Genomic DNA, 25,351 nt, shown 5'->3' on the forward strand with positions numbered 1-25,351 from the left:
CCTCCACGCTCAAGACAAGACTGTCAGAGAACACACCCCAGTGCGCTTGCGGACCAGCGCTCCAGACCCCGAAGATACAGGGATGGGAAGAAGCTGGCTGTCAACACCCCGGGCCCCCAGACCTCTGGGGTCCCCGCGCCACCCCTGGGGGCCAGGCCAGCGGTTGGGGGATGGGTTCAGAGCCCTTCCTGCACTGACCCCCCATGTCGGCCCACTCGACCCTCCACAAACAGCAGTCCTAATGTGGCAGACGGAGAGGTGAAAATCCCCGGGAGCAGGAATGCTCGTGTGCAGGGTGCCGGCCATGTCTCTTCCGCATCGTGTTCCCTGTGGAAGAGACGCGGCCCAGCTCCCCGGCTCTGCGCCGTCTGCACGCTCAAGAACAGACTCAGGAGCACTGGCTACCTCCTCCGAACTCAACTCAGACACCCGCCCGCCCTGGAACAAAACCAAGGACAGGCGCGAGCAGCCCGAGAGGACAACCGTGTCCTAAACGAGCGACCCTGTGAGGGTGGGGCGTTGCCCTGGACAGTCACGGGGAGGGGGAAATGGAGGCAGACGAGACAGCTGCACAAAGGCCCTGGCAGCCAGGCTGACGGCCAGAACCACAGACGCGCCAACAGCGCCGAGGAAGTGCCTCCCGCCCCGCATGGCGCCGCGAAGCCACACGTGGTGGAAACATAGGGTCAAATCACGACAACACATTTCTCAACTACAGACAAAGACACAGAAAACGAAATACCCACTTTCTCTTAGGGGGAAATCAGTCTGCTGGAGATTTTACTCTCTTCAAGATTTCTCCAGAATCCCCTAAGCACGGACCCCCTTCTGGTTTCTGTGAAATGCGCCTCTCAGAAAATGTTCCTAGTACTTCTTTAAAGGCAAACAGCTCTATTTCATTAAGAATTAAGAGGCCGGAATACAAAGGGCTTTCTGTATGGTTAGTTTTCAACAGAGAAAACACGGGCGAACACGGAGGCTAGGTCTTTGCATACGTTTGGCGACGTAGGATTCTAGAGTTCGTGTGAGGACACAGAGCCCCACAGACCCCCACCAACATCCGGACCTCATTCCCCAGTCCATCACTGGGATCAAAATGGGGCTTCCATCACTCGGACCCACACATGGGGGCTGGTGCCTGGAGGCGACTCTGCCCCCAGGGGACCCCTGCAAAGTCCCAGGACGGTTCTGGCTGCCACACTGGCGAGGGGGCTGCTACAGGCACCTCGCAGGAAGGGCTGGGGTCTGCTGCCTGCACAGGGTGGCCCCACAACCAGGGACCAGAACTTCCCAGCCCCCAGAGGCCACAGTGCCCAGGGAAGAAACTCTGACCGAAAAGTGCTGTCTTGTTTTGCTTTGGGGGCAGGAAAAATTTTAAGCTCTGAGACCAGGAGCAGCTTGGCAGCAGGCTACAGAAATGCTTGGCCAGCAGGGTGTCGGAAACCACGCTGCGTTTTGTTTTCACTGGAAGCTGATGCTTGCAGACAAAAGGACACTGTGAGCAGGGGCTTGAATCCCGCGTGGGCCCGTCAGGGGGACCTGGCAGAAAGGCCTGCCCCCTCCGCTTCCTGACACCCGGGGCCCGTGGTCACACCCGTGCCTGGCAGGGGACACGGAAATCTTTTTTAAGGGTCGGGTAATAGCAAGGTGCAGCAGTGTGTGCGTGCATAGCAGACGGGCAGGGTCTCAGCAAGCGCATCACCAGCCGGTAGATTTGTAGAGCTGGAAATTACGGCCGACCTGGGATTCCGTACCAAGTAGGGCTCCCGATACCTCGCGCAGTAATGCATGGGCCTCAGCTATAATTTCTACGGGCACGTACCAACAACACACAACTAATTTGGCTCCAGAACTGGGAATTTTGGTTCCAAGCCCCAGCAATGAAGACACGTCTGCTCTGCCTCACCTATACCCACGGCCAGCAGTTCCTGAGTCACCAGGACAGCGAGTCAGGGGGACGGCTCTGGGAACACCCTCGAAAGTCGTCATCGGTTCTCGCAGGGTGGAGCCCTCGGGCTTTTGTCACTGAAGTTGTTTGCTACTATTTCTATAGATTTTGGGGGTGGGAGGCGAAAGGGTGTCCAGAGGGTTTGCTCTCTGAATGGCATCGGTCCCAGGTGCACTGCACCTGATTTCCTAACAGAGTACTCCCCTTGGCACAGACTCCCAGGGACTCCCAGCCCTGTGTGGGGACAGCGAACACCTGGGGAGCCTGCAAGCCTCCAGCTCCACCTCACGCGCCCTCGGTCTTCCCTCTGCCTGCCCAGAAGCATCCTGTGGGAAAGCGTTCTGCTCCTAAAGGCCCTCAAACCCAGACCAACTTCACTGTCATGTGTAAAAATATTCCACAACAAACACAACACGTGCAGTCCATGCTCCCTTCACGCGGACTCCGCCGTCTGTTCTCGATGTTTGCTGCCCTCCGTTACCACCTCTGGAAGAAACCTGCTGCTCCATACGAGTATGTCCGTTACTGCCTCTGTGAGCTCGTTTGTGCGTCACAGGGAGAAACAGCTTTGGGGTGTGTGCAGAAAATGCTCCCTAAGTGAATTTCTTTTCAAGAAGTTATGACGAGCATTGTCTCAACACCACACGGGATCTATGCACATTCCTACAGAACAATGTAGCTCTCAAGAAAACGGGTCCTTACCTACTGACCACCAGTGGGATGGGGCTTCTGAACCGTAACACCACAGATGCACCCTCAGCAGGAAGGGTGGGTGTCCAGGGAGGGATGCACATTACAATCAGCAAACTCCTGCTGCCCACGAACCAAGAGCTTCATCAGTCACCACAGAATGGCCCTTGATGCACTTGGGTTCTGGGATTTATCTGAATTACTAGAGAACCAGGCTACAACGCTATCTGAGTTTTGTGGGCGATCAAACCCTCTTTCCCACAAAGCGAACAAGAAAGGCTCCATCTGGAGATGTGGACGCACCGGGGTGGGGGCGGGGGGGGGGGGCTAGAGTTCGAACACCAGACGTTTAACCCTGGCTTTGCCCTGTGTGCAGTGGCCTTGGGCCACCCCAGCCTCCTGGGGCTCCTGTCCTCCCAGGGATGCGGGATGGAAATGAGCACCACTCCTGACTCGGGGATGCTGTGCTCACTCTTCATCTCGCTCTGACGAGCCCGGTCTCGGGGTTCCCCACTGTCTACGGAGCACTGACTTGCAGGAGACTTCACCTCTCAGAGCATCACTGTGGACAGACACCTCACCTCACAGACCCTGCCTGGCACCATGCGCCCCGTGCCTGGTTCACAGTATCACCAGGCTTCTGAGCAGCTTCATGTGTGGACAGGCCAGCAAGTGGGGCCGAGGGTGGGCCCGGGAAGCTCTCAGCCAGCGGGCAGTAGGGCACCTGCCTGGCCGATCTTCCATGCAGTGGCACGGGCCAACTCTGCTTTCTCCGTCTTCATCTCTCTCTCTGTCCCTGTTTCAAATTCTAACAAAAGCCCCGTGCGCTAGCAGCTCTGCCAAGGCGTGCACATGTGCGTGGGGTTATCAGTGTTTCGCAAAGGCCCTGGCCTAGACATCAGGAATCAGGCCCTGTCGAAGCTCAAGGAACCCCGAAGGAACGTGCCAGTCGGAGAGAGCAGGAGGGAACGGGCAGAAGTTCCCGCATCCACTGGACGCGTCAGAGCACCACGGCACCCTGAGGAGTGGCTCGAGGCACATCAGGGCTCCGGGGATTTGAACACAAGTAGGAGACACTGCCTGGGCCTCACGAGGGCCTACACCATGCCTGCCAGCCAACACGACCACGTCCAAGGTGCACGGGCCACCCGTGTTGTCATGCGCATCCATTCCCCGCTGAGACCAAGCAGGACCAGTCCTCTCGCTAGGTACTCTCGAGACTGGGGCAATGAAGGAGCAGCACAGAATAAAATGACACCATCGGCATTGCACAAAAACCCCGGTTTGAGCACTTGTGCGCGTACGTTACTCCATCTGTCTGAACTCGTTGCTTTGACGTCAATGCCAGGCCAGGAGTAGGCAGCACCACGTGGGGAGGCTTCTTGCAGTAGCAACAGGCTGACTTGGTCCTGACGTCCCAGCTCCGGGGACCCGAAATCTTAGTTCTTCCTAAGACACGTGCAAGACCCTCCCTCAGGGCCTCGCTGCAGGAAGTCCTGTGGGGACCCCGCAGGAGGACGGGCCTGGGGCCGGCTGGCATCCAGGAATTATCCAAGCAAATGAAGACAAAGGAGTGCACTCTAGAGAAACGTTAGGCTTTCAAAAAGCAAAATGAGATACTTAAAACATTTTCAAGCTCAATTTAGTAAAAGTCGATTTAAGCTACAATGAAATAGAGCAGCCCCTTAGTAATGAGGAGAAAGAAAAGTTCGCCCCGTACCAGCGAACAGCGGGGCCGCCTGGCGGGCAGGGGTCACGTCGGTGTGGCCGCCAAGCCCGGGCAGCACTCCGGAGGGGACGGCCCTGAAGTGCGCCTGCATGTCTCCCCGCGTGTCCCCAAGGCCCGGGTCTGCCACACTCAGCTCAGCGTCCCCACTGGGCCTCCTGTGCATGGGACGGCGCCGTGCGTGGAAGTTCAAACGCATCAATTAAACCGAGCACCGCCTGGGCTGGCGAGCCTGACACATAACTCCAGAGAAGAAACATCAAGTACGCACGACCAAATGCAGACACACTCGCCTAACGCAGCGCCGGCCCCGCGTGGGGGCTGGTGGCAGCTAGCGGCTTTCTACCGACAAAGCACACAGAAGAAGTCACAGGTGAAAATATTTCGAGAAATATTTTATTTTTAAGGCACTCCAAAACATAAAGGACAAACCCACAGTTTTCTTACCATGTGTGTGTTGGTGGTCATTATCTGAGAGTGGGGAGGGAAGCCCGAGGCAAAAAGACAAAAGCAAGATACGAATAAAACAACCCCAGAGATTATGCAAACAAGCAGAGAACTGCCTGGTTACTAGCAAACTCTCAATCCACTCTTTGCAAAGGCAGCAGGTACTTAAGGTAAATACGGGTGGAAAAAAGCTACAATGTGTTAAATATGAAATTAATTCCCAAAGGAAATAAACTAGGCCTGAGGGAGGGAACCAACAAAGCGGCTCCGGCTCCGGTGATGCAGTCCCACAAGCCTGGGACGCGCAGACTGGGTGCGACCGGCAGCAGCAGCGGCACCGCGGCCTCGAGGTGCGAGGTGCGTTGGTGGACAGATGCCCCAGTACCAGGCCCCATAGGCTACCCCGGCCCACGCCCGTATGGGACTCCCAAGCAGCCCAGCCCACACAATGCGGTTCTGTACTAACCTGTCCATTGCTGGTCACTGTTGTGTTTTCAAACATGAAGTAAGCACCAAAGAAAAATACCAGAGCATCAAATACTCCTAAGAATGTCCAGTAGATGAACACGCGCCAACGGAGCAGAGCGTTCTTGGCGATATCTCTGTGGAAACAGGTGAGATCACACGTCAGGGACACCAAACTCTCACAGTGGCCGGGCCACCCCACGCTCTGTCATGACCATCTGGCCAGGAAGGCCCCCTCAGTCACGGCACCAACCCAGGCTGCAGAGCCAGCTGGCTCCACCACGCAATGAAAGTGGGTCATGGAGAAACGGGCCGAGTACACAGGGTCGCTCTGCCCGGCAGGTCTATTCCCGTGTCTGCCCGACCCCCTCCACACCTGCCCTGGGGCTGGACACTGATCTTACAGAGCCGTCCAGGTGGGTCCCACTGGGCTCCTCCTGGTAGCTTCTGGCACCGACTGTGCCCCTGTGTCACACTCCGCCTGCCCCCTGGCTGCCTGCCAAACACCCCTGCCCCTTACCCAGCACCGCGCCTGGCTCCACAAAGCCCTTGGGGCAGCCAGAGCACCAGACTGCTGTACCAGAAGCAGAATCAGAGCACGGTGAACCAAGCACATGCCCGGTGGTGGCACGGGACCACCGGACAATGTCCCTGTGGGATCAAATGTGAACGACATTTGGTTCTCTCCCTCCAGGCGGACACTGATGTGTCTGAGGGCAGACAAATGCTCACATCTCTGCTTGCGAACGGACCCAGGACATGGGGCCCACACCTGTCCCATGTGACACGGGCTGTGGGCCTCAGGCTCGTGGTGCATCTCCTGGTGCAACTCTTACACCAGTCAGTCCACGGGAGGCCAGCTGCAGGGGTCCCTCTGGATGCAGGGCTACCTTGGCCTATCCCGCCTCCTCAGACGCATTCCCCTCCCACTGAAGGCACAGCAGTGAGCTCCACGCTTGCCTGCTCGTCGCCCACACGGATCACTGGGGCTCTGGGGCTTCCAGATCCCACATCACGGCGGACACTCTGATGAGGCCATGAGGCTGGCAGGTGCTCTGCACTGTGTGGCCACAGGATGCACATGCACACAGATGGACACCAGTAAACCTGGGCGCCCGGAGGGACGCCGTTCAACCCCCCGAGCAACGTTCTGTTGGGCATTAACCCCAGGGTCACTGGAGAAAGGCTCACAGAACCCAGGAACCCTTAAAACTATACATGAATCTAAAATTACTTGATCTAAGAAGTTAAATTTAAGAAAAGCCACAAAAAAGTAACACACTGAATCTGCCAGCCATCTTGGAGTACGATTCCAAATTGGCAGAAAAACGCCTTTTCCTGATTAAAAAGTACTTTTTAAAAGCAAAAAAAAAGCACTCTGAGATCAGATCTGTTAACTTTTCTTATCTCACTGAATGGCATGTACTTGGTTTTTAAAGGATAATTTAGGCTCTAAATCCACTGGGGTCACCAGGGGGCACAACCAAACCACGTATCCCGGGTCCTCCCATAACTACTTTTTTTTTTTTTTAAAGATTTTATGTATTTATTCATGAGGGAGAGAAGGAGAGAGAGAGAGAGAAGCAGAGGGAGAAGCAGGCTCCCAAGGAGCACTCCCATAACAGGCACATCTCAGATGCAGCACCAATCCTCTCCCTCAATCTGAAGTATGTTCGCTTCAGTTACATTGTTTCCCTGTGAAAGCCTCTCTGGGGGAAGCGAGTGCACCAGTGCTGAGCGCCTGGGGCTTTTCTGAGCAGGGAGTGGGGTGCAGGGTGGGGGGCACCTAGTGCACCTGGGCTCCCATCACAGGCGGTACCTGTAGAGGGAGGGGTCTCTCCGCAGCGTGTCGATACTGACGTGCTGTTCCATCAGGCTGTACAGAAGGATCGGGAGGGAGGTAAAGCTGATGTTGTAGAGAGTCAGGTAGGCAGTGTCATACAAAGTCTGTGGGGAGCACAAAATCAACCTGAGAACCGCACTCCGTCCGTCTCCACAAACCGCTCTGGTGCTTTGTTGAAATGTACACGTATTTCTTAATTTGCAAAGACCCAGACCCACGAGCATTCTAACTGCACAGAGTCCACTTTCTGCAGCTACAGACAGCGGGACATTTTTCAGTCCTTCCTGGCGTCAACTGTCAGGTTAAAGCCGTGGCCAACACAGGCACCATCGGGACCCACCCCATTTGGCTGCTGCAGACTTGCAACAAAAACAGTTGCTGAGAAGTCTGCAATCATTTGATGGCCACCTTCAAGCTTCAATATTCTCCAGTCCCGGCCCCTCGGGCAGAAGCAGGGACGTGATGGGAAGGGGATGCCACGAGGGGCCGCTGTTCTCCTGGGCAGCTCGCCACCCAAGTGTTGCCAGTTGCTGACGGTCAGGCACCCGGGAGAGGGTCTCAGATGCTGACTGAATCCTCTCTGTTAGGGGCAGAAAGCCGCCACAGCCTTTGGGGGCGGGTGAGCTGGGCACCTCGCTGGTGGGCCACGTGAGCAAGCCCACGGCAGCCACTGGGCATCAGCCACGGTGGCCACTCCACGTCTGCTCCTGAACCTGCCTGTGGACCGGGCTGCACAGGGGTGCGAGGTGGAGGGCACCACACCCCTGAGCTGCTGCCCCCTGCAGCCTGCTCCCCCTTACAGCCCACTCGCCCCTGCAGCCTGCTCCCCCTTACAGCCTACTCGTCCCTGCAGCCTGCTCCCCCTTACAGCCTACTCACCCCTGCAGCCTGCCCCCCTTACAGCTTACTCCCCCCTGCAGCCTACTCGCCCCTGCAGCCTCCTCACCCCTGCAGCCTGCTCTCTCCTTCACCACCACAAGGGCAGGGAGGTAAGGCCCAGGGGAACTTCTGACTCCAGACAGTAGGACTCACCTGTTGTGAAAATCCACAGAAGAACTGGTATAAAAACTGAGGGAAAATGAAGCAGACATTCTGAAAGGCAAGCCACACACTAGTTAGTTCAACAGCACACCGTGAGACGCATCTACCCTCCTCAGCTGTCCGGTAATATGCCGTATCTGCAAGAAGTAACCCCATAGTGTCCTGTGTTCTCAGAAGGGTGGGTGATGGGCTGTAAAGTCTGCTCTTAGTTTAATGGCACTAGGAGGCACGTGTTCCGGTCACTCCATGAGCAGACAGCGTCCAGAGATGCTGCCTACAGAGGAATGAGGATGCAGCGGGGCCTGAGCATGGCCAGGAGAGAGTCTGAGAGTGGACGAATAAGGAGCTGTTGCCAGGACGCATGGAAAAATGGCCTTCCCTCAGTCACGTGACAACGCAAGGTTCCTGCTGGCTCCATGCCAAATCTGTGTGCGCAGGGGTGTGTTGCACCTCCTCTCTCAGGGACAACGCGAGGACCCCCTCCCTGCTGGCCCTTCTGTCTCTCCCTGAGCCGCCCCTCATAGCACCAGAGAGATGCTCAGCGCACCGCGTGCAGCTGCGGCATGGACGCCCTCCTACCTTATAGAAGAAGTACTGCACGAGCTCTGATATCCTGATGTAATAGAAATGCCCGTGAACGAGCAGCATCTTCTTCAGGTGCTTAAATTTCGGGACCGCATAGTCGCTGTTCCTTGCGGCCTGACGACCTTCCTTCCCAATGACGCCTGCAGGAGGAGACCCACCCTCAGCACCGTGCGAAGGGAAGCAGCAAGAAGCGAAATGAGGAGCCACCAAACACCGGCGACGAGAACATCCGGACCCACACGCGCCCTGCCCCTGCGCCCCTCGGTCCCGCCACCAGACTCCCCTCCCCGCCTTGCAGGCACCCGGACGCGGGCAGCTCACCGATGCCCACATGCGCCTCCAGGATCATGCTGACGTCGTTGGCGCCATCGCCGACAGCTAAAGTAATAGGGTGCTCTTTCGAAAGTTTGATTAATTTAACAATCTGGAAAATAAACAAACGGAGCACTTATCTTCTCTGTTTTGTTTGCACAGATCACTAACTAGGCAGAAAGAACATGGATGTCAAGTCAGCCAAGGAAGACAGAACAATGATCGGCTTGGTGTGAACCTCCTACGTTCAGTCTGCTGTCTGCGTGCAGGACGGATCCTCACACGGCAGCCCCGACACAGTAAAGAGAAGGCAGCTAATGTGTGATTACCAGGGAATAAACTGGAAAAGGCTGGTGGGCAACTGCTATCCGTTCCTGCTACATGCACAGATTCAGCAGACGGGGTCCAGGCACCTCTGGGGACACCCGAACAGCACGTTCCACTAGAAGGCAAGGCCATGCCAAGCTATTTGCTTTCGAGCATCTATTTCTTATAAATAAGCAGCTTCTCACGCTCTTTTAATCCTCAAAGTTGTCACATGTGCAAATCCAATCTGGAAATTCAATACAATTAATAATTTCAAGCGTGTTGTCCATTTCTTGGCAAACTTTCTCTCCGTCTACGTGTCTAAGTGCCGCAGTTCGGGACAGAAGACCGAGAAAATGAGAAGCCACGTGCGGACTGCCTGCCATTTCATGAAACACTAACGTGTGCGAACCTTTCTGAAAATCAGTTAAAAACTGAAAAAAAGGGACCGTGTAATACATGAAAATCAAACACAGAGACCTTAGTCTGCCTGTCTGGACAGGACGACACGGGTTTACATGGAGCCTGACTCAGAAGACGGGGCAGGGCAGGACCGCGGCCACGCTCCTGGGTCCCAGCTGGTGCTCGCGGGCGCCCGCGGGGAGGGGGTCCTGGTGTGCCTCTAGAGGCTGGCGGAATGCTAGAGATGTGAGAAATGACTCTTCACACGTGGTTTTCAGTGTTTTACCCTAACCCCTGCATCAGTCTGAGAAGTGCTGCATTTCTTTCATGAACAGTTGAAGACAGATTGGTCTCGTGCATCTCTAAACTGGCTCAACAAAGTGAGATGTGCTGTAGGTTTACTCATACCAGAAACACACCCGTGCTCACACGTGTCTTCTATGATGCTTTACAAAATACTGAAAAGAAAAGACATCAGGTGTGGGTCTCCAACAGACCACGTGGGCTGGGCAGACAGGAGTCTGGAGTCCAACAGGCTAGAAGCCATATGTGGACTCTGCCAGTTTCCAAATATACCCTGTAGACAAGTCATCCCCGTTTTCTGGGTCTCAGCACTCCTCTGTGCAATCAGCGTAACACCCCTCACACGCTATCATTCTGTAGGGGTTCAGAGCTGCATCTGTCACGGGAGAGCAACAGCAGCTGTGTCATAATGCACTCGCACCCCCCCATCCTTCCTCCAGAGTCTTAGAATGAGGTTCCCTCTGCACAAGAGGTCGTGCAGGGCCAGGCCTCCCAGCCCCCAGAGGGAGACGTGTGCACCTGATCCGGCCAACTCTCACCTAATCACGACAAGCAAAGTAAGATCCAGGTTGGAAATTGCTACCATTTGTGCTTCTATTTAGAAAAGGTGGTGCCTTGCTGGGTTTGGAAAAGAAAACCATGAGAGGCTGTAAGAACTAGCCGGAGGCTCTGGGTGTCTGCCCCCCCCCCCCCGGGGCCAGCTGAGACGGGGGCCGACCTGAGCCTTCTGCAGGGGCGCCATGCGACAGCACAGCACGGCGCTGCAGTTCCGGCAGATCTCCAGGAAGAGCTCCCGGTAGTTGCCGCAGCTCCCGTCCTCACGGGGCTTCATGATCAGGGACAGCGCCGCTCCGTCGATGATCAAACCGTAGTCCTGCATGTCGGCCGAGAGCCTGTTGAATCACACAAATCAGAGACATGACTCAGGAGCGAAGTGCACAGACTTTAGAAGACTATCATTGTTTTTTGGATATCTGCAGATGTCATAAACTGATGATGAAGGGATTAAGAAACTGGTATTCCTCATTTTATCAACACAGTCTTTAGAGCACTGGACAGAACGTCCTCGACCACATGTTAAAACTGAGTTTTAATTAACATTCTCCTGCCACCGACGCAAAGCAAACCCTGAGCTCTAGCTGCGGTTTTGTGTGCACACTCCCCTACTTTGGCAAAGCCGACCGAGAGCGTGTATCCTGCGGCCAGCAGAGGGCAGTCTTTATTCCCGAGCCCCAGCCATGGTGGCCAGCCTCAGGCTGCAGCCTTGCCGTGAACCCCTCCAGGGCATCCTGCCTAGAGGACGTGAGCTGGAAAGAACACGGTCAGAGTACGTCTTTCTGCTGGGTTTCAAAGTCACAAGAACATCCCTGATCCCCCAGAGGAGTCCTGCAGATCAGGTGAAGGGAAACATCCTTGCGCTACTTATGAATAATTTAACATTTGCATATGATGAGAGAGTGCTTTTGCATTACGACACTAATGAAAATCTAAAATGATTCCCATGAAATCTTAACCTTCAATCATGGATCTGATACCAGTAAGGAGAGCATTGATAAAATGTGAATATACTGCTGAATGTTCTTGGAAAAAAAACTCTCGGGCATATCCTGTTTTGTCTTAACAGACAAATAAGCATGCATTATTAATATTTCTCTCTCCACTCTGACAGATACCCTGAGGAATCCACAATACAGCCCGAGTGCCTTATAAGCAGATGAGAATGATCTCATTCCCAATATTTTATAAATCAAGTCTGCATCCTTAAGCAGCACTTAAAAGTGCACACACACACACACACACACACACACACACACACACACACACACCCCTCTTCTGCAAAAAAACACATCACAGTTGCTACAAAGAAATGGCTCTGGCGCGTCCCGCTGTTCACCGCGAGCACACGGGCGCTGCTAGGACCCCCGGGGATGGACCCGCGCCACCCGCAGGGGTGCCAAGGCTGTGTGGCCCTCCCATGGCAGAAAAGGGGCACTGCCTACCCTGAGAAGTTGTCCCTGGTTAGGCTCCCGCTGTGGCGCAGGACGGTCTTGCTCAGCTCAAACAGGACGTCGTGTAGACTCTGCTCCTCGATCTTCTTGGTGGTGAGCTCGAGCAACTGCGTGTTCCTCCTGAACAGCTTGCAGGCATAGCAGGTGGCAGCTGCCGTCTCCATCTTGTCCCCGGTGAGAACCCAGACTTTGATCCCGGCCTTCTGCAGGGCTTCTATGGTGTCAGCAGCTTTCTCCTGGAGCCTGAGCAAAGCAGAAACGAGAACACAGGCCTGAGTGTGGCACTGGTGAAGCCAAGAATTTCCAAAATTTGTAACCTAGGAAACTATTTGTCCCCCCAAGCTAAAAAAAACACCACACCACTAGCTCGTGATACTACCATGAGGTACCCGGGGCTGCTTTTATACTTATGTGTTAACTTTTTACAAGGAAGCACTTCCTAATTCCAAGCAGAGAAACACCCATGATGTTAAGGAGTAAAGCATCGGTCTTGCATAACTGATATTTGGTGAGCACACAGTGCTCTGTATAGCTGGGGCTCCCCCACTTGCGGAGGATTTTAGGCAATTACAAGGACCATAACCACCAAAAAAGAAAGTCTTAACCAGGGGAAAATGGAACCAGGAAAAAGAGGTAGTCAGTAGTATTCACTGACTTTCCTTTGGCATGAACTGTTGTAATTCTGCCACTTACCACACTGGAGCCCAGGTATCTCTAAATATGGTAAAATCCTGAGAAAGCCAGCAGGTTCCACGACTGGCTAGCGTGTACCATGAGCTGGGCACGTGTCAGATGCCATGGGAAGCATTCTGCCTGCGATGAATCCCCTCCACCAGAGCTGACGGGGCGAGCCTCTGTTAGCGACCCTGTGCTAGGTGTGGAAAACCCAGAGCTCGTGGGGCGGACAGACTCGTGCAAGGATGGGCAGCTCACACAGTGGTCAGGCTGCTGCACTGTGCGTGGACATCTGCCTCATTTGGGACCTGACATTCTTCCTAGATTTTAGTGTCTGGGCTTTCAACAGCTGTGTGAAGTAATGTGCCGTGTCCCTGCCCAGCACTGACGGGATGGGATCCTAACTGGGGTGACCCAATGAGACCCGGCAAGCTTCCTTGGCAAAGCCTTGCGCTCACATGACCTCAGCATTCCAGGGACATGGAAAACATTTCTAATTTCATCAGTTTTTTTGAAAATGGAAACTGAGGACCAGAAAGGTCAACCTGCAGAGTTGTTGGTCAGGGATTTTAGGGAAATGATTTGTGACTGAATATCATCACTTCAAAGCTGCTGGCCCCCCAACTGCCCTCTGTTTTTGAGGTCCCGACTCCCCACTGAGTTGATCTGCTCCCTCGGCCCTCATGAGGGTGTGCAGACTCGGTTCCCCTATCCAGACTCTCCTCTCTCTAACCTCCTTCGAGGACCGTCCACTCTTTCCCGGGCAAACGCACCCCAACGCACGTCCCCCTCCCTCCTAGCACAGCAGACGCTCGGTGGCGTCACGTTCTAAAGCCTGTCCTGAGCACGAGGTACCCCTCCTGTGTTGGTGCCTGTATCCCTGCCTGAGTGACGGGAGGGGCTTAAGTCATCAAACTGAAAACACGTCACCAGACACCTTACTGAAATTGGGAAGCTGCGGAATGCTTTTGTTTAAGGCACCGGAAGACTAGGATTCCAGTAAGGACTTGAACGTCGGGCCCACTTACACCTTAAAGACTTTGAACCTTTATGGGAAATGAGTTTCCAGTAAATGCCCTCATGTTTCTGCTTCATTCTGTTAAATTGGGGCATTTTTTCTTTTCCTTTCTGTCCACGGTCTTAAGTCGCAACAGTGACACACCCGTGTCTCAGTGCGCTAGGCCTTAACTCACATCCGGCCTATCACGGAATGGCGGTGGATGGGCAGCTCTGTCCTCGGAGCACGGGAAGACACCGGCTTGGTAATCTTACCAGTGGTTAGTCGTGGTTGTTGCAATATTCTACTTCACGGTTTCATTTCTTCAACGAGGAATGAGAAATACACCTGAGTATGTTCATATCTAAAATGTTACACTGGGACTTGGAAAGGGCTACTGACAAATTTAGGAACAGAATTAATTATGACTGAACTCTACAGAATGATTTAAAAATGACAGTCTCTCTTGACTACCGATGACACGGTGTGAATGTGCCAACCATTCTGGTCTGTCTGGCGAAGCGTGAATGTCAGGTTCTTATCCACGGAAAGTCAAACATCGTCCAGGCATGACCTCCCGGTGACGCCACCCCGAGGCCAGTCTCGTCCCACTGCGGACACACGTCCACGTGAGGACATGAGGTGCCGCCACCAGTCCCTGGGGCACCCAGCGGGCCCCGCGGCCTCAGAGCACCACCTCTTACTTCTGACGCTGGGCGGGGCGCGTACGTCACCTGTCCTCCACAGCCGTGGCACCGAGCAGGATGAGGTCCTTCTCTACTTGTTCGTAGGCCTCTGCTAGCTTCCTCTCTCGGTCCTGAAGAGCCACTTTGGCAGCCTGCAGCAGTGCACAAACACCTTCATATTCTTCTGGAATAAGCCTTTTGTAGGCAACGCACAAGGTTCGAAGTCCCTCCTGCAGGAAACAGCACAGCGCTTAATGTGAATTCAAGTGTCACTCTGCTGGAATTTTACCTTTCAAGAGCTTTCCCAATATCCCCTCTCTCTAATCAGAAGGACTAACTACAGAATTGTAAGTCAACGAGCCCTCAAGGCGATGAGTCATTACGTCTGAATTATTTATATCCACGTTCAATATAGACAATCCTTATAGATTACAAAATTTCACACAGGTAAGCATGGGAATCCAAATCGGAGCCGTGAAAAACGTAAGAGTTTGTTCTTTTATTCTGACGAATAAAGAGTTAAGCTTTTTTTTGGGTAGTAATTTAAGATTTTATTGTAAATATCAAGTGATATTTCTAAAGTAACGCTTTTTACATGGGGAGTTGGTAATACAGTTTGGTCTTCCTTAGCAACCACGGAAGGAAAACTACTCAGTTCTTTATCAAACCTCCTGGGTCCACAGGCCAGAGAAATAAGAATCCAAGAACACAGTGGATTTACTGTGATCATAACTCCGGTGGCACAAAGAACATGTGCCACCAGCGAGCGAGATACTGTCGGTGCCCAAGGGCCACACACAGAGTGCTTCAATCCCATCAATAGAAGTTTCCTTCCATCAAGACGAAGCAAACCATCATAATGGTCTGACTGATGCTCTAAGGACAACTTCCCTTCTGTCTTCCCTGACTCCATGAATCCTAGGAAAAGAGCCAGAGTCCTCCTATACAGTCAGTCCAAACTCTGGGAGAATTCTGGTTTGTAAGATTTTTAAAAGATTTTTTTTTAAAGATTTTATTTATTTATTCATGAGAGAGAGAGGCAGAGGGAGAAGCAGGCTTCCCACCGAGCAGGGAGCCCGATGCGGGACTCGATCCCAGGAGCCTGGGATCATGACCTGAGCTGAAGGCAGACGCTTAACCATCTGAGCCACCCAAGGCGTCCAAAAAGATTTTGCAGTATATGAGTTTAAATTTCCCACAAGTGCCAGAAAACCCTTCGCATTTCTCATGATTCCTCAGACCTCCAAGTGCGGCTGAAGGACACAATCACAGTGCAGCTCATCTCTCCTATCGTCCCAGTTCGTCAAAGAGTTGGCACGAATGGTAAGCAGAGGTTTCAGAAATAAAAAAAAAGTTTTTAGAAGTGGATTTGGGATTTCTGCTTGTGGAGCCAGGGAGTAGACACTTATTCCTGATTCCTCCTAAGTACTACCCAGACCCCGAACACTGTATATAAAACAACACCGATGTGCAAACAAAGCCAGACAGATACACCACAAAAAAGAAAGTTACAGAACAATATCCCTTCCAAATACAGATGAAAAATCCTCAGCAAAGCACCAGCAGATCGAATCTAAGAGCATACCTGAAGGATTATGCACTAGGACTGAGTGGACTTCTCCCAGGGAGGCAAGGATGATCCAGTAAAGGAAGATCAGTCCAGGTAATACAGGACTGCCACAGAATGAAGGGAAAGGCCCCCATGATCATCTCAGTTGATGCAGAAAAAGCATCTCACAAAATCCAACACCTTTTCATAATAAAAACCACTCTGTAAACTGGGAATAGAAGGGAATTTCTCCAAAACCGCAGAGACATTAATGAAAACCCCACATACTGTGAAACACTAGAAGACAGAAAGCTTTGCCCCTAAATCAGGAACAAGACCAGGATGCCCACTTTGGCCGCTTGTCTCCAGCATAGCCTTGGAATTCCTAACCAGAGCAACTAAGCAAAAAATGAAAAGGCATCCAAATTGTAAAGGAAGAGGTAATGTCACTTCTGTTCACAGACACAATGAAAACCCTGAAAATTCCACAGAAAAATACTGGAACTAACAAATTCAGGAAATGATCAAAATACGAAGTCAACACACAAAATCAGTTGCGTTAAGAAGGTAAAAGATCTGCAGACTGGAAACTACAATATGTTGCCGGGTTAAGTTACAGGAGACCGAGGGGAGCAGAAAGGCGCCCTGACAGTCCTAACGACTCCACCCGAAGCCATCCATGGAGTGGGTGCAAACCCCCAACAGCCCGATGGCTAAACACATCCCAACACTTGAGCAGCATCTCAAAGTTCTGAGATCAGCCAACAGTTTCGTAAAAGAACAAAGCTGAAGGACCCACACTTCCTGATTTCAAAACTTACTGGAAAGGGACAGTCATCAAAATAATGCTGCTGGCAATAAGACAGAGAAGAATGGAGCCTCCCGTGCACGGCCGGGGGATTTTTGACATGGGTGCCAGGAGCATTCAACAGGGAAGGGCGCCTAACCCACAAACGGTGCTGGGAAGACCGCACAGCCACCTGGGAAAGAATGTGGTTGGACCCTTCCTCAAGTCACTTACAAGATTAACTCAGAATCGATCACAGACTCCATGTAAGAGCCAACACCACGAAACTCTTGGGAAAAAACACAGGAAGATCTTCATGACCTTGGGTTCGGAATGTGACAGTAAATACACGAAATACCCAGGAGAAGTTAAGTATGCAGGAACGGAAGGCAGAGTAGAGGTTAGCAGGGGCTGGGGGAGCATGGAAGGGGCAGATTTTGCTTTGCGGGTGTGGTTTCTATTTGGGATGATGGCTGTTACTTGATGCCAATGAACCACAAGCTGATGACGGCTGCCTGGCAGATTTTATGTTCTATGTATTGACCACAACAAGAAATGGATCACAGATTTAAACATAAAACATCCAAGTATAAAACGCATAAAAAACAGAAGAGAGCACTCGGTACCTAAAGTGATAAAGAATTTAGGCAGGACACCAACGTGGGACACGCAAGGGAAAATGGACAGGACAGACGTCCTCCGAATTAAAAACACTTGCTCTGCAAAATACCCTGCTGAGAGAATGAAAGAAGCTGGAAATGGAAGGAACTATTTGTGAATCACAAATACGATGAAGAATTAACATCTTAAACTTTTAAAGAACTATAAAATTCAACCTAAAAATAAAACAAACAATTCCACCAAACAATCCTCTTAGAAAGTGGGCAAAACACAAGCAGGGACGTTTTGCTGCAGACGACCCACACGAGAACTCACTGGAGGCGACGGCCACCTGCCTGTGAGGGGCCCTGGCTGCAGGCGGAAGACACGGCCCCTGAACGGTGCAGACACCAGAAAACGGGTGGGGGTTTCTTAAAAGACTAAATGCACTCTTACATCATGCTCCTGGGCGTTCACCCCAGAGAAATGAAAATTTAGGTCCACACCACCTGGACAGGAATTACACGGTTTATTTCTGGCGGCTTCACACTGAAAACAACCCCATCACCTTCCCACAGAAGGACGAGAAGGTGGTACGTCCACACCGTGGGCTGCCCGGCTTGAAGAGGAACCCAGGTTGGCACCTCCGTACCATCGCATTTCCATCGCACTCTTGAAAGGACAAGCACCTGAAGAGGGCAGACGGGCCACGGTGGGCAGGACCAGGTGGGCCGGAAGCGAGGTTGGGAGCAGGGCTGGGAGCAGGGCCAGGAGCGGGTCCAGGTGGGACAGAGCAGGGCTGGGAGCGGGCGGCTAGGCCCTGCGCCTCCATGCGGGGTGGGCCAGGACACCACACAAGTGACATGGTGACAGACTGCAGTTTGGACCAATGCCTGCTCCCAGGCTTCGAGGTGGACTCCATGGGGGGAAGATGCGAGAAAATGCAGTGACCCCTCTGCACGATCCTTACAGCTTCCTGAGACTCCACAACTGTCTCCATGTACAGGTGTCCCCACTCAGGCCTGCAAAGTTGGGGGGTTCCTGGCACGGGGACTGCAGCAGCCCCTTGAGCGTCTGCAGAGGACCGGTGGGCACGTGAGGGGCTCCCCAGGCCGGGGACAGACCTTCAGGAGGGAGAGGGGATGGTACCGTCCCAGAAGCCGGGCTAGAGACCCCGCAGTTCACAGGGGCTTCCCCTCTGCACGGGGGAGGAACTCGCTCCACCCGAGCGACGTCCTGGACCCACCGCACATGCCATAAAGCTGCCGTCTGAACAGAACAACGGCTCCGGGAACCAAGCCATACCCGATGGGAACACGGGGCTCCCCCGCAGCCAATGGGGTGGTGTCTTCACGCCGACCTGTGAAAGGCCAGCAGCACATACAGGGGCAGAGAGCATTACCCACAGCAAGGACACGAAACCCAGCTGAGGCGGACGCAGACGCGGCACAAGGGCAGAACTGGTGGAGAAACACATCAAGCGGCCACCCTGTTATGCGCGTCCCAAAGTTAAATACAGACACGCAGCTGAGAGAAATCACCAATTGTCTGAGATGGGATGGGCCTGGCGACGACTTGTAGCCCACGAGACACGGCTTGTGAGACAAGGGGGCGTGAAGACAGGGTGACAGAAAGTCCCCCAAACGAAACTAAAAACACTACAACCAAGCACCATATCCCATGACCAAGCACCGTATCCCACAGGGCGCTAGGGTTCCTGGAAAGGTGGGGGCAGAAAAAATATCAGAAGACATCCTGGCTGAAAACTCCCCAGCTTGATTAAAAAAACCATAAACCTCCAGACCCAAGAGGCCCAAGCAGCCTGAGCAGGCGTGAAGGGGCTGCGCCAGAGCCCACCACGACTGCCAGCCCGAGACCTGCCCCCAAAGATGGCCATGGGATGCAGACAGAGAACAAAGACAGCGGCCCCTCAAGCAAAAGGAAACGTGAGTCTGTCCCAGCTGTTTCTGCAATGGTTGCACTCGGAAACAAGCCCTAGGTGCGTCAAGAAGGGTGTTCCTGCATCGGCCACTGAGCAGCCACGCATGGTGGTGGGCGTGCCAAAGAGAACAGGTGTGCTGATGCTCTGATGCGCCCCGGCATGATCGCCAGCACCACCACGGAGCGCCATTTCCCCCCCTGCCCCCCGCCCCGCGGACATCCTCTCCCCACCCCCCCGGGGAGCGCCATCCTCCCCCCCCCCCACGGAGCACCATCCGTCCTGGGAGCCGCTCTGAAGGACACGAGACGCGGGGGACCGAACGCCTGGTGCAAACTTTAGCGCCAAAGGCAAGGTTATTAAAAAGCAGGGAGGAGAGAGTTTAAAACGGTTATGGCCGTAAAGGGCCTCAAGGATTGGGAAGCCATGCCGCCTGCCCCCCGTGTGCAGGTGAGGGCCGGTGCCAGCATCATTCCCCATGAGGAAACGCCATCTCTGGGACGCACACAGCAGCTGTTCTCAGGGAACACACGTCTGGTGTGGGTCCCCGTCCCGAGAGAAGGGGGGCGATGGAGACCCCAGAGTGGTGGGGAGCATCCTCTCAGCATCCTGGGCACAGGCCTGGGGGTCCAGGCAGTGACCGGGCAGTGGCCAGGGTCTGCGCGGATGGTAGATAGGCCTGTGGCCTGTGTGACGGGTGTGGTGACCAGCGTGGTCGGCATCCCAGCCATCTGTCGCGGGAACAAGGCCGCCTGTCGTTTCAGACCCAGTGCTGGAGTGACTCGCAGGTGGGGCTGCCCCCTTGGGGAGGACCTGGTGCACCTGTATCAACACTCAGCACCCAGAGACGGTGGCACGTGCGCGTGTACCCTTGGGCGCTTCACAGAAGCCCTCCGAGGGTCCTGTCAACGGGACCCTCGCCTCTGTGGGCAGCAGGCTGAGTGACCGTGACTCTCCCACACACCAGGGCTCAATCATCTGTGCCTCCTTCGGAGTCCCTGCTGACTTGGGGCATCAGGGCAGTGCCTCCCTTGGCCAGCAGGTGTCAACAGGCACCCACACATGGATGGAAGCCAGGGCCTGCCCCACCCCCGCACACCCCGCCCCACCCCTGCACACACACACACCCCCCGCCCACCCTGTCCCACCCCCGCGCGCGCACACACACACACACACCCCTGCACATCCCGTCCCACCCCCACACACACCCCCGCTCCCTCCCCTCGTTCCTGCACACCCCACCAGGTGTGAGCGCGGAGTAGCTGCCGCAGGGGGCACAGCACTCAGTCCGCCTGCCGTGAGTCGGGTTATGGTTCGCACCGACGCTCCTGTGTGCGCTGCGGGCTTATTTAGGCCGTTCATTCCGTAAGTGAAAGCGTGGCTGAAGATTCCCAACCCGCGTTCCAAGACTACCTTGGCCAAACGCCCCTTGGTTTATAACGACTGTTACACGTGAAATTCTGCAGTTTGCAGCAGCGGGGACGTGGCTGTGAGGGGCCACTGTCCCTGGCTTAGGATCTGGTGTGGAGCGTAGGGTGGACGGGGGTTAGAGAGGCATGCGCCCCCCTGCACCGGCGGTGCACCTGCTGAGAGGGGGCTGGCTCCCAGGCGAGCGGGCTGGCTGCACGGCACTGCTGGAGGTGTGGGGCAGGCGGGTGACGCCCTCAGCACAAGACGTGGGGAGAACCACGCAGGGGAAGTCACCACGGAAAGTGGCTTCTCGATGATGAAACACATCACCAGAAATCCCTCAGGACCCTGACATAATCACCACAGATGTGCTTATAATTATGGCCCCATAACCACCAGCACCCCCCACCCCACAATGAAAGCTCGCCACAGTCTGGAGTCAGGGGCTGTGTCAGCGGCACCGCCCGCGTGACATCCACCGGGTTCCTCTCCACGTGGGGCGCGTGCGGCCTTCAGAGTGTGTCCCTCAGGGACAGCACAGGGCGCTGTGGCCAGGCCGCCCTCCCAGCGTGGGACTCTCGAACCGCCCCCCCCCACCCCATCTTACCACTGCATTGCGCTCCACTCTGGCCCGGATCTGGTCGACTTTGCCTTCTATGACTCGGGGAAATATTGAAGAATCTGCTCCTTTGCAGAACAGATAAATTTCTCCTATAAAGTGAGGGAAACAAAGATGTTTAATCATACTAGAGGAAAAACTAGGTTATTCTTCACATTGTGCTTTTATGAAGAAACAAAAACAGAACACCGGCGTTGAGACCATCGTAGGGATTTCCCGAGACCTGTTACCACGTGCAGTCAGGAGAAAGTTAAATCGTCCTTCCCACGGCCTCAAAGTTCACGGGAAGTTGAGGACCAGGAAGAAGACCAGTGTAACCAAGGCTGTCTGGCCCCTGGGCGAGATAAGCACACGGCAGCGTGGCTGGCCCATGCACGGCCCCACGTGGAGATGCTGCAGCAGGGTGTCCATCCTTCACACTAACAAGACCCACAGAACACATGCTGTGAAATGTTCCCGACACCTCAAGTCACGTCCTGACGGCTTCGCACGAGCTTGTGCGGCAGACACACGCTTCCCCCTGAGATAAACCAATTTTCTCTTCCAGGTAAGCAGGGAAACTTCAGCCAAGACCAAGAGGCGAGAACATGACAGAAGACACCAGCTCTGGTCAACAGGCCCCTGCTCTTGGAGGCTCCTCTTCCCGCCACTAACCTCCGGGCCCGGAAAGCCATGCGGCACTTCACCAGGCCGGCTTTGTGTGTGCGCGGCTCCTGGACGCGTGGGAACCCAGACAAGGGCGCCTGAACTCCGCGGCGGCGTCTGGAGCCCCACTGATCCCGGAAAGGGACTCACTCCTGTGGCACACAGCACGACATCCGAAACAGCACAAATGATGCTCACAAATGTCCTGAGACTAAACCCAAGGCTCAGGTCAACCTACGGCCAGAAAGGATGGCGTCTAGTGATGTCCGGGCCGCCAGCACATGCAGCTGGGCTGGGGCACTGCAAGGCAGGGAGCCCGATGCCCACATGTCCGCCAACTGTGCAGATTTGTGGCCCGGATTCTGGTCATGAGCCATGAAGACTGGAGGCTGGGCTGGCCCCACAACCAGCCTGGGGGCAGAGCCCATTCCTGACTCCAGACCCCACTTCTTCAGACGTGGTTTTACAGCCAGAAGGGCAGTCGAGACGACTTCATGAAAAATCATGAGGATTTACGGTAATGGCTTGTGTCACTGTCTCAACTTGTCACTCCCTCACACACAGACTCCAGGTGGGACGTGTTTGGCCCTGGGACTTGGTTACAGACAGCCTCTGACATAAAAATATCCGGAGCGTGAATCAAACTTCACTCTGCAAAAAACAAGAGCTGCTCTGTGAATCTTTGGAGGTTGCTCTTCCAGTTGTGTAAACAAGAGGCCAGTAAGTGAGCTGTGGTCACAGGGGCTTGTGGTCTCCTGTACCCACCAGGCTGGAAAACCAGAGCAATTAGCCTCATTTCCAGGGATGCGTTACTACTTGAAGAACAAACTGTTTAATTAATTATTCAAACTTCTCTTGAAATTAATTGGTGCCGTGGCTGGTTCAGATGGCACGCGGTCTGTCCCGGTAAGCCTGCAGTGCCGCAGGGGAACCCCTGGGAACGGGCAGACGCCTTCCCATGGAAGGGGCCCTGGACTGGCCTGACTGCCATGGACATGATTCCTAATGTGACCACGCTCCTTCTCCAGCCCCGCGATGCCCTTCTGCGGGAAGACGGCGGTTGCTTCCCAGGGTTTCGCCCTGCGGGTGCCCAGCCCCGCAGGAAGCACAGAGGGGGCAGGACTTGGTGAGTAACGGTGGCCGCGCTTCCTGCGGTGAGGTCACGCCTCCGGCTCGTGAACTGTCTCCCAGACGTCACTCAGCTGCAAGATGGCGCATCCATCCCCACAGGGAATGCCACATGGCGAAGGGCCAGTGAGGTCAAGTTCCAATTCTATGCCCTTCTTCTGGGGCACTGAGTGGCTTCAACCTTGGGGAGGGCACGTCAACCGCACGGTGGAGCCGCCTGCCCCGGCACACCCAAGCACAGCTGGGTGTGTTCTTCAACATTCTGGATGACTGTTTCCCATGACCTGCTGACCCAAGTGGCAGAACGTCTCCAGTGTTACAGGCAGCATTTACACTATGTTATGTCCCGAGACACTCAGTGCCTCACTGGCTGGGCCACACCAGTCCGCCATGCTGACGACAGGCTCAGGGGTGTGGGAATCATGCAGGGACAGTGCCCAGAGCGGCCATGTGCCTTCCCCAGGCTCGTCGTCCAGCACCCCGGAAAGTGACTCACAGGGTTCTGCCGAAAGATGCGTCCAACCTCACATTGCCCTCTGCGGCCTGAGGACGAAGATAAGCTGTTGCCGGTCCCCCCAGAACCCCATCACAAGGCTCCTGCTTAAGGACATTGACCGCCTTTGCTCCCTGTTGTGACAAAGGACACTGGCTGACACAAAATCCCCAGTGTGCCTTCAGTCACTACGTCAGGCTCAGTCTGTTTGGTTTCAGGATGGTGGCTGTATTTGGCTGCTTACCAGGCAACCTTCCAAAGACATAAACACAGCCTGGTATTGCCTAGTTTTAAGAAACAAAAAGGAGTAAGATCCCACATCTTTTGCTGAGAGGTCATTTTTGAAATTGCAACTGCATTAAGTAAATTGAACTGAGCAGTATTGATTCAGTGCTCAGTAGCAGCACAGGGGTGCCTGCACAGTGAGAAAAGTCTAGCTTCTGTATTCAGGATGCTTACAGTCTGGCCAGGTGACAAGACAGATAAACAGCTCACCTGACTGACGCAGCCAGGAAGGCTCCCTACAATGTGGCTGCTGAGCTACCCTCGGAAAAGTGCAAACCAGCAAGAGGCCCTCCAGGTGGAACCGTCCCAATAGGTAGAGGCCTCCAGGTGGAAACACCCAACAGGTAGAGGCCTCCAGGTGGAAAAGTCCTTCCAGGTGGAAAAGTCCTTCCAGGTAGAGGCCTCCAGGTGGAAATGTCCCACCAGGCAGAGGGCCTCCAGGTGGAAAAGTCCCACCAGGTAGAGGGTCTCTGGGTGGAAAAGTCCTTCCAGGTAGAGGCCTCCGGGTGGAACCATCCCAACAGGAAAAGGGCCTCCAGATGGAAACGCCCAACAGGTAGAGGCCTCCAGGTGGAAAAGTCCTTCCAGATGGAAAAGTCCTTCCAGGTAGAGGCCTCCGGGTGGAAACATCCCTCCAGGCAGAGGGACTCCAGGTGGAAAAATCCCACCAAGGAGAGGGCTCCGGGTAGAAACATGCACATTTGGGGTTGTCCTGGGGTGGAAAGCTGGGAAGGCAGCTCAGGGAATCAGTGTTAGACACCGGAGAAGAGTCTGCCTGACACAACAGGTGCCTCAGGGCACCAGCAGGATCTTTAGGATGGACGTGGTGGCAGGAGACTGGAAGGTTGCAGGTGGGTGACGTTAGGCTGCTGTGTGTGGTGGCTGCAGGGAGGGAGGGGAGACCCTGCAGGACCTGCCAGTCAAGCGGGATCCACAGGGGCTGTACCTGCAGCAAGTACGATGCTGAGGAGCCCTGTGACCCACACCTGCACCAGGTACGATGCTGAGGAGCCCTGTGACCCACACCTGCGCCAGGTACGATGCTGAGGAGCCCTGTGACCCACACCTGTGCCAGGTACGATGCTGAGGAGCCCTGTGACCTGCGGTGGGCTCATCTCATTTTTTTTTCTACAGAGAACGAATAGTTAGATCCTAAAGCTCCTATAGAATGCAAGCATGAGAATGAAACCACAACGTATAATTCAAAGAATCAAAGGAAAAAGATATTCCTACCTGTAGCAGATTTTACAATCACACTCATTCTCCTTCTTACTGAGTCAAAACTCAAAATTTCCAGCAATTCAAACCTGAAAAAGAGATCAAAAATTGCTTTTATTACCTATCTGGCTCTTGAAGTCCTGGAACTGGGGAAGGACAGCGCTTCCCGGGGCAGAGCGTCTGGGGTGTCCTGTGCCCTGTCCTCACACCCGCCCCGTCGGGATGCACGGCACGGGTGAGTGT

At 54.3% G+C, this 25,351-nt stretch overlaps 1 protein-coding gene across 10 annotated transcripts in view; it reads right to left on the reverse strand.

Annotated features, from left to right (window-relative positions):
- The window catches only part of ATP11A (ATPase phospholipid transporting 11A), a 116,751-nt gene that overhangs the window by 11,375 nt on the left and 80,025 nt on the right, over positions 1-25,351 (reverse strand). For 9 of the 10 annotated variants that reach the window (XR_003519066.2, XR_003519067.2, XM_027589029.2 and 6 more), the window contains 10 exons: positions 25,124-25,197; positions 21,328-21,431; positions 14,484-14,665; positions 12,069-12,320; positions 10,787-10,961; positions 9,067-9,169; positions 8,740-8,885; positions 8,152-8,211; positions 7,096-7,223; positions 5,278-5,413 (listed from right to left, as the gene is read on the reverse strand). Coding sequence is in view for 8 of the 10 variants with exons in the window: in XM_027589029.2 (XP_027444830.2) it covers positions 5,278-5,413; positions 7,096-7,223; positions 8,152-8,211; positions 8,740-8,885; positions 9,067-9,169; positions 10,787-10,961; positions 12,069-12,320; positions 14,484-14,665; positions 21,328-21,431; positions 25,124-25,197 (1,360 nt within the window). In the remaining 2 variants the exon portion in view is untranslated. Of the gene's footprint in view, positions 1-4,742; positions 4,836-5,277; positions 5,414-7,095; positions 7,224-8,151; positions 8,212-8,739; positions 8,886-9,066; positions 9,170-10,786; positions 10,962-12,068; positions 12,321-14,483; positions 14,666-21,327; positions 21,432-25,123; positions 25,198-25,351 lie in introns of those variants that run through there. The other variant, XM_027589031.2, reaches the window with a different exon arrangement.

The sequence above is a fragment of the Zalophus californianus genome, chromosome 3, assembly GCF_009762305.2.
Source record: "Zalophus californianus isolate mZalCal1 chromosome 3, mZalCal1.pri.v2, whole genome shotgun sequence".
In the NCBI taxonomy this organism is placed as follows: domain Eukaryota; kingdom Metazoa; phylum Chordata; class Mammalia; order Carnivora; family Otariidae; genus Zalophus; species Zalophus californianus.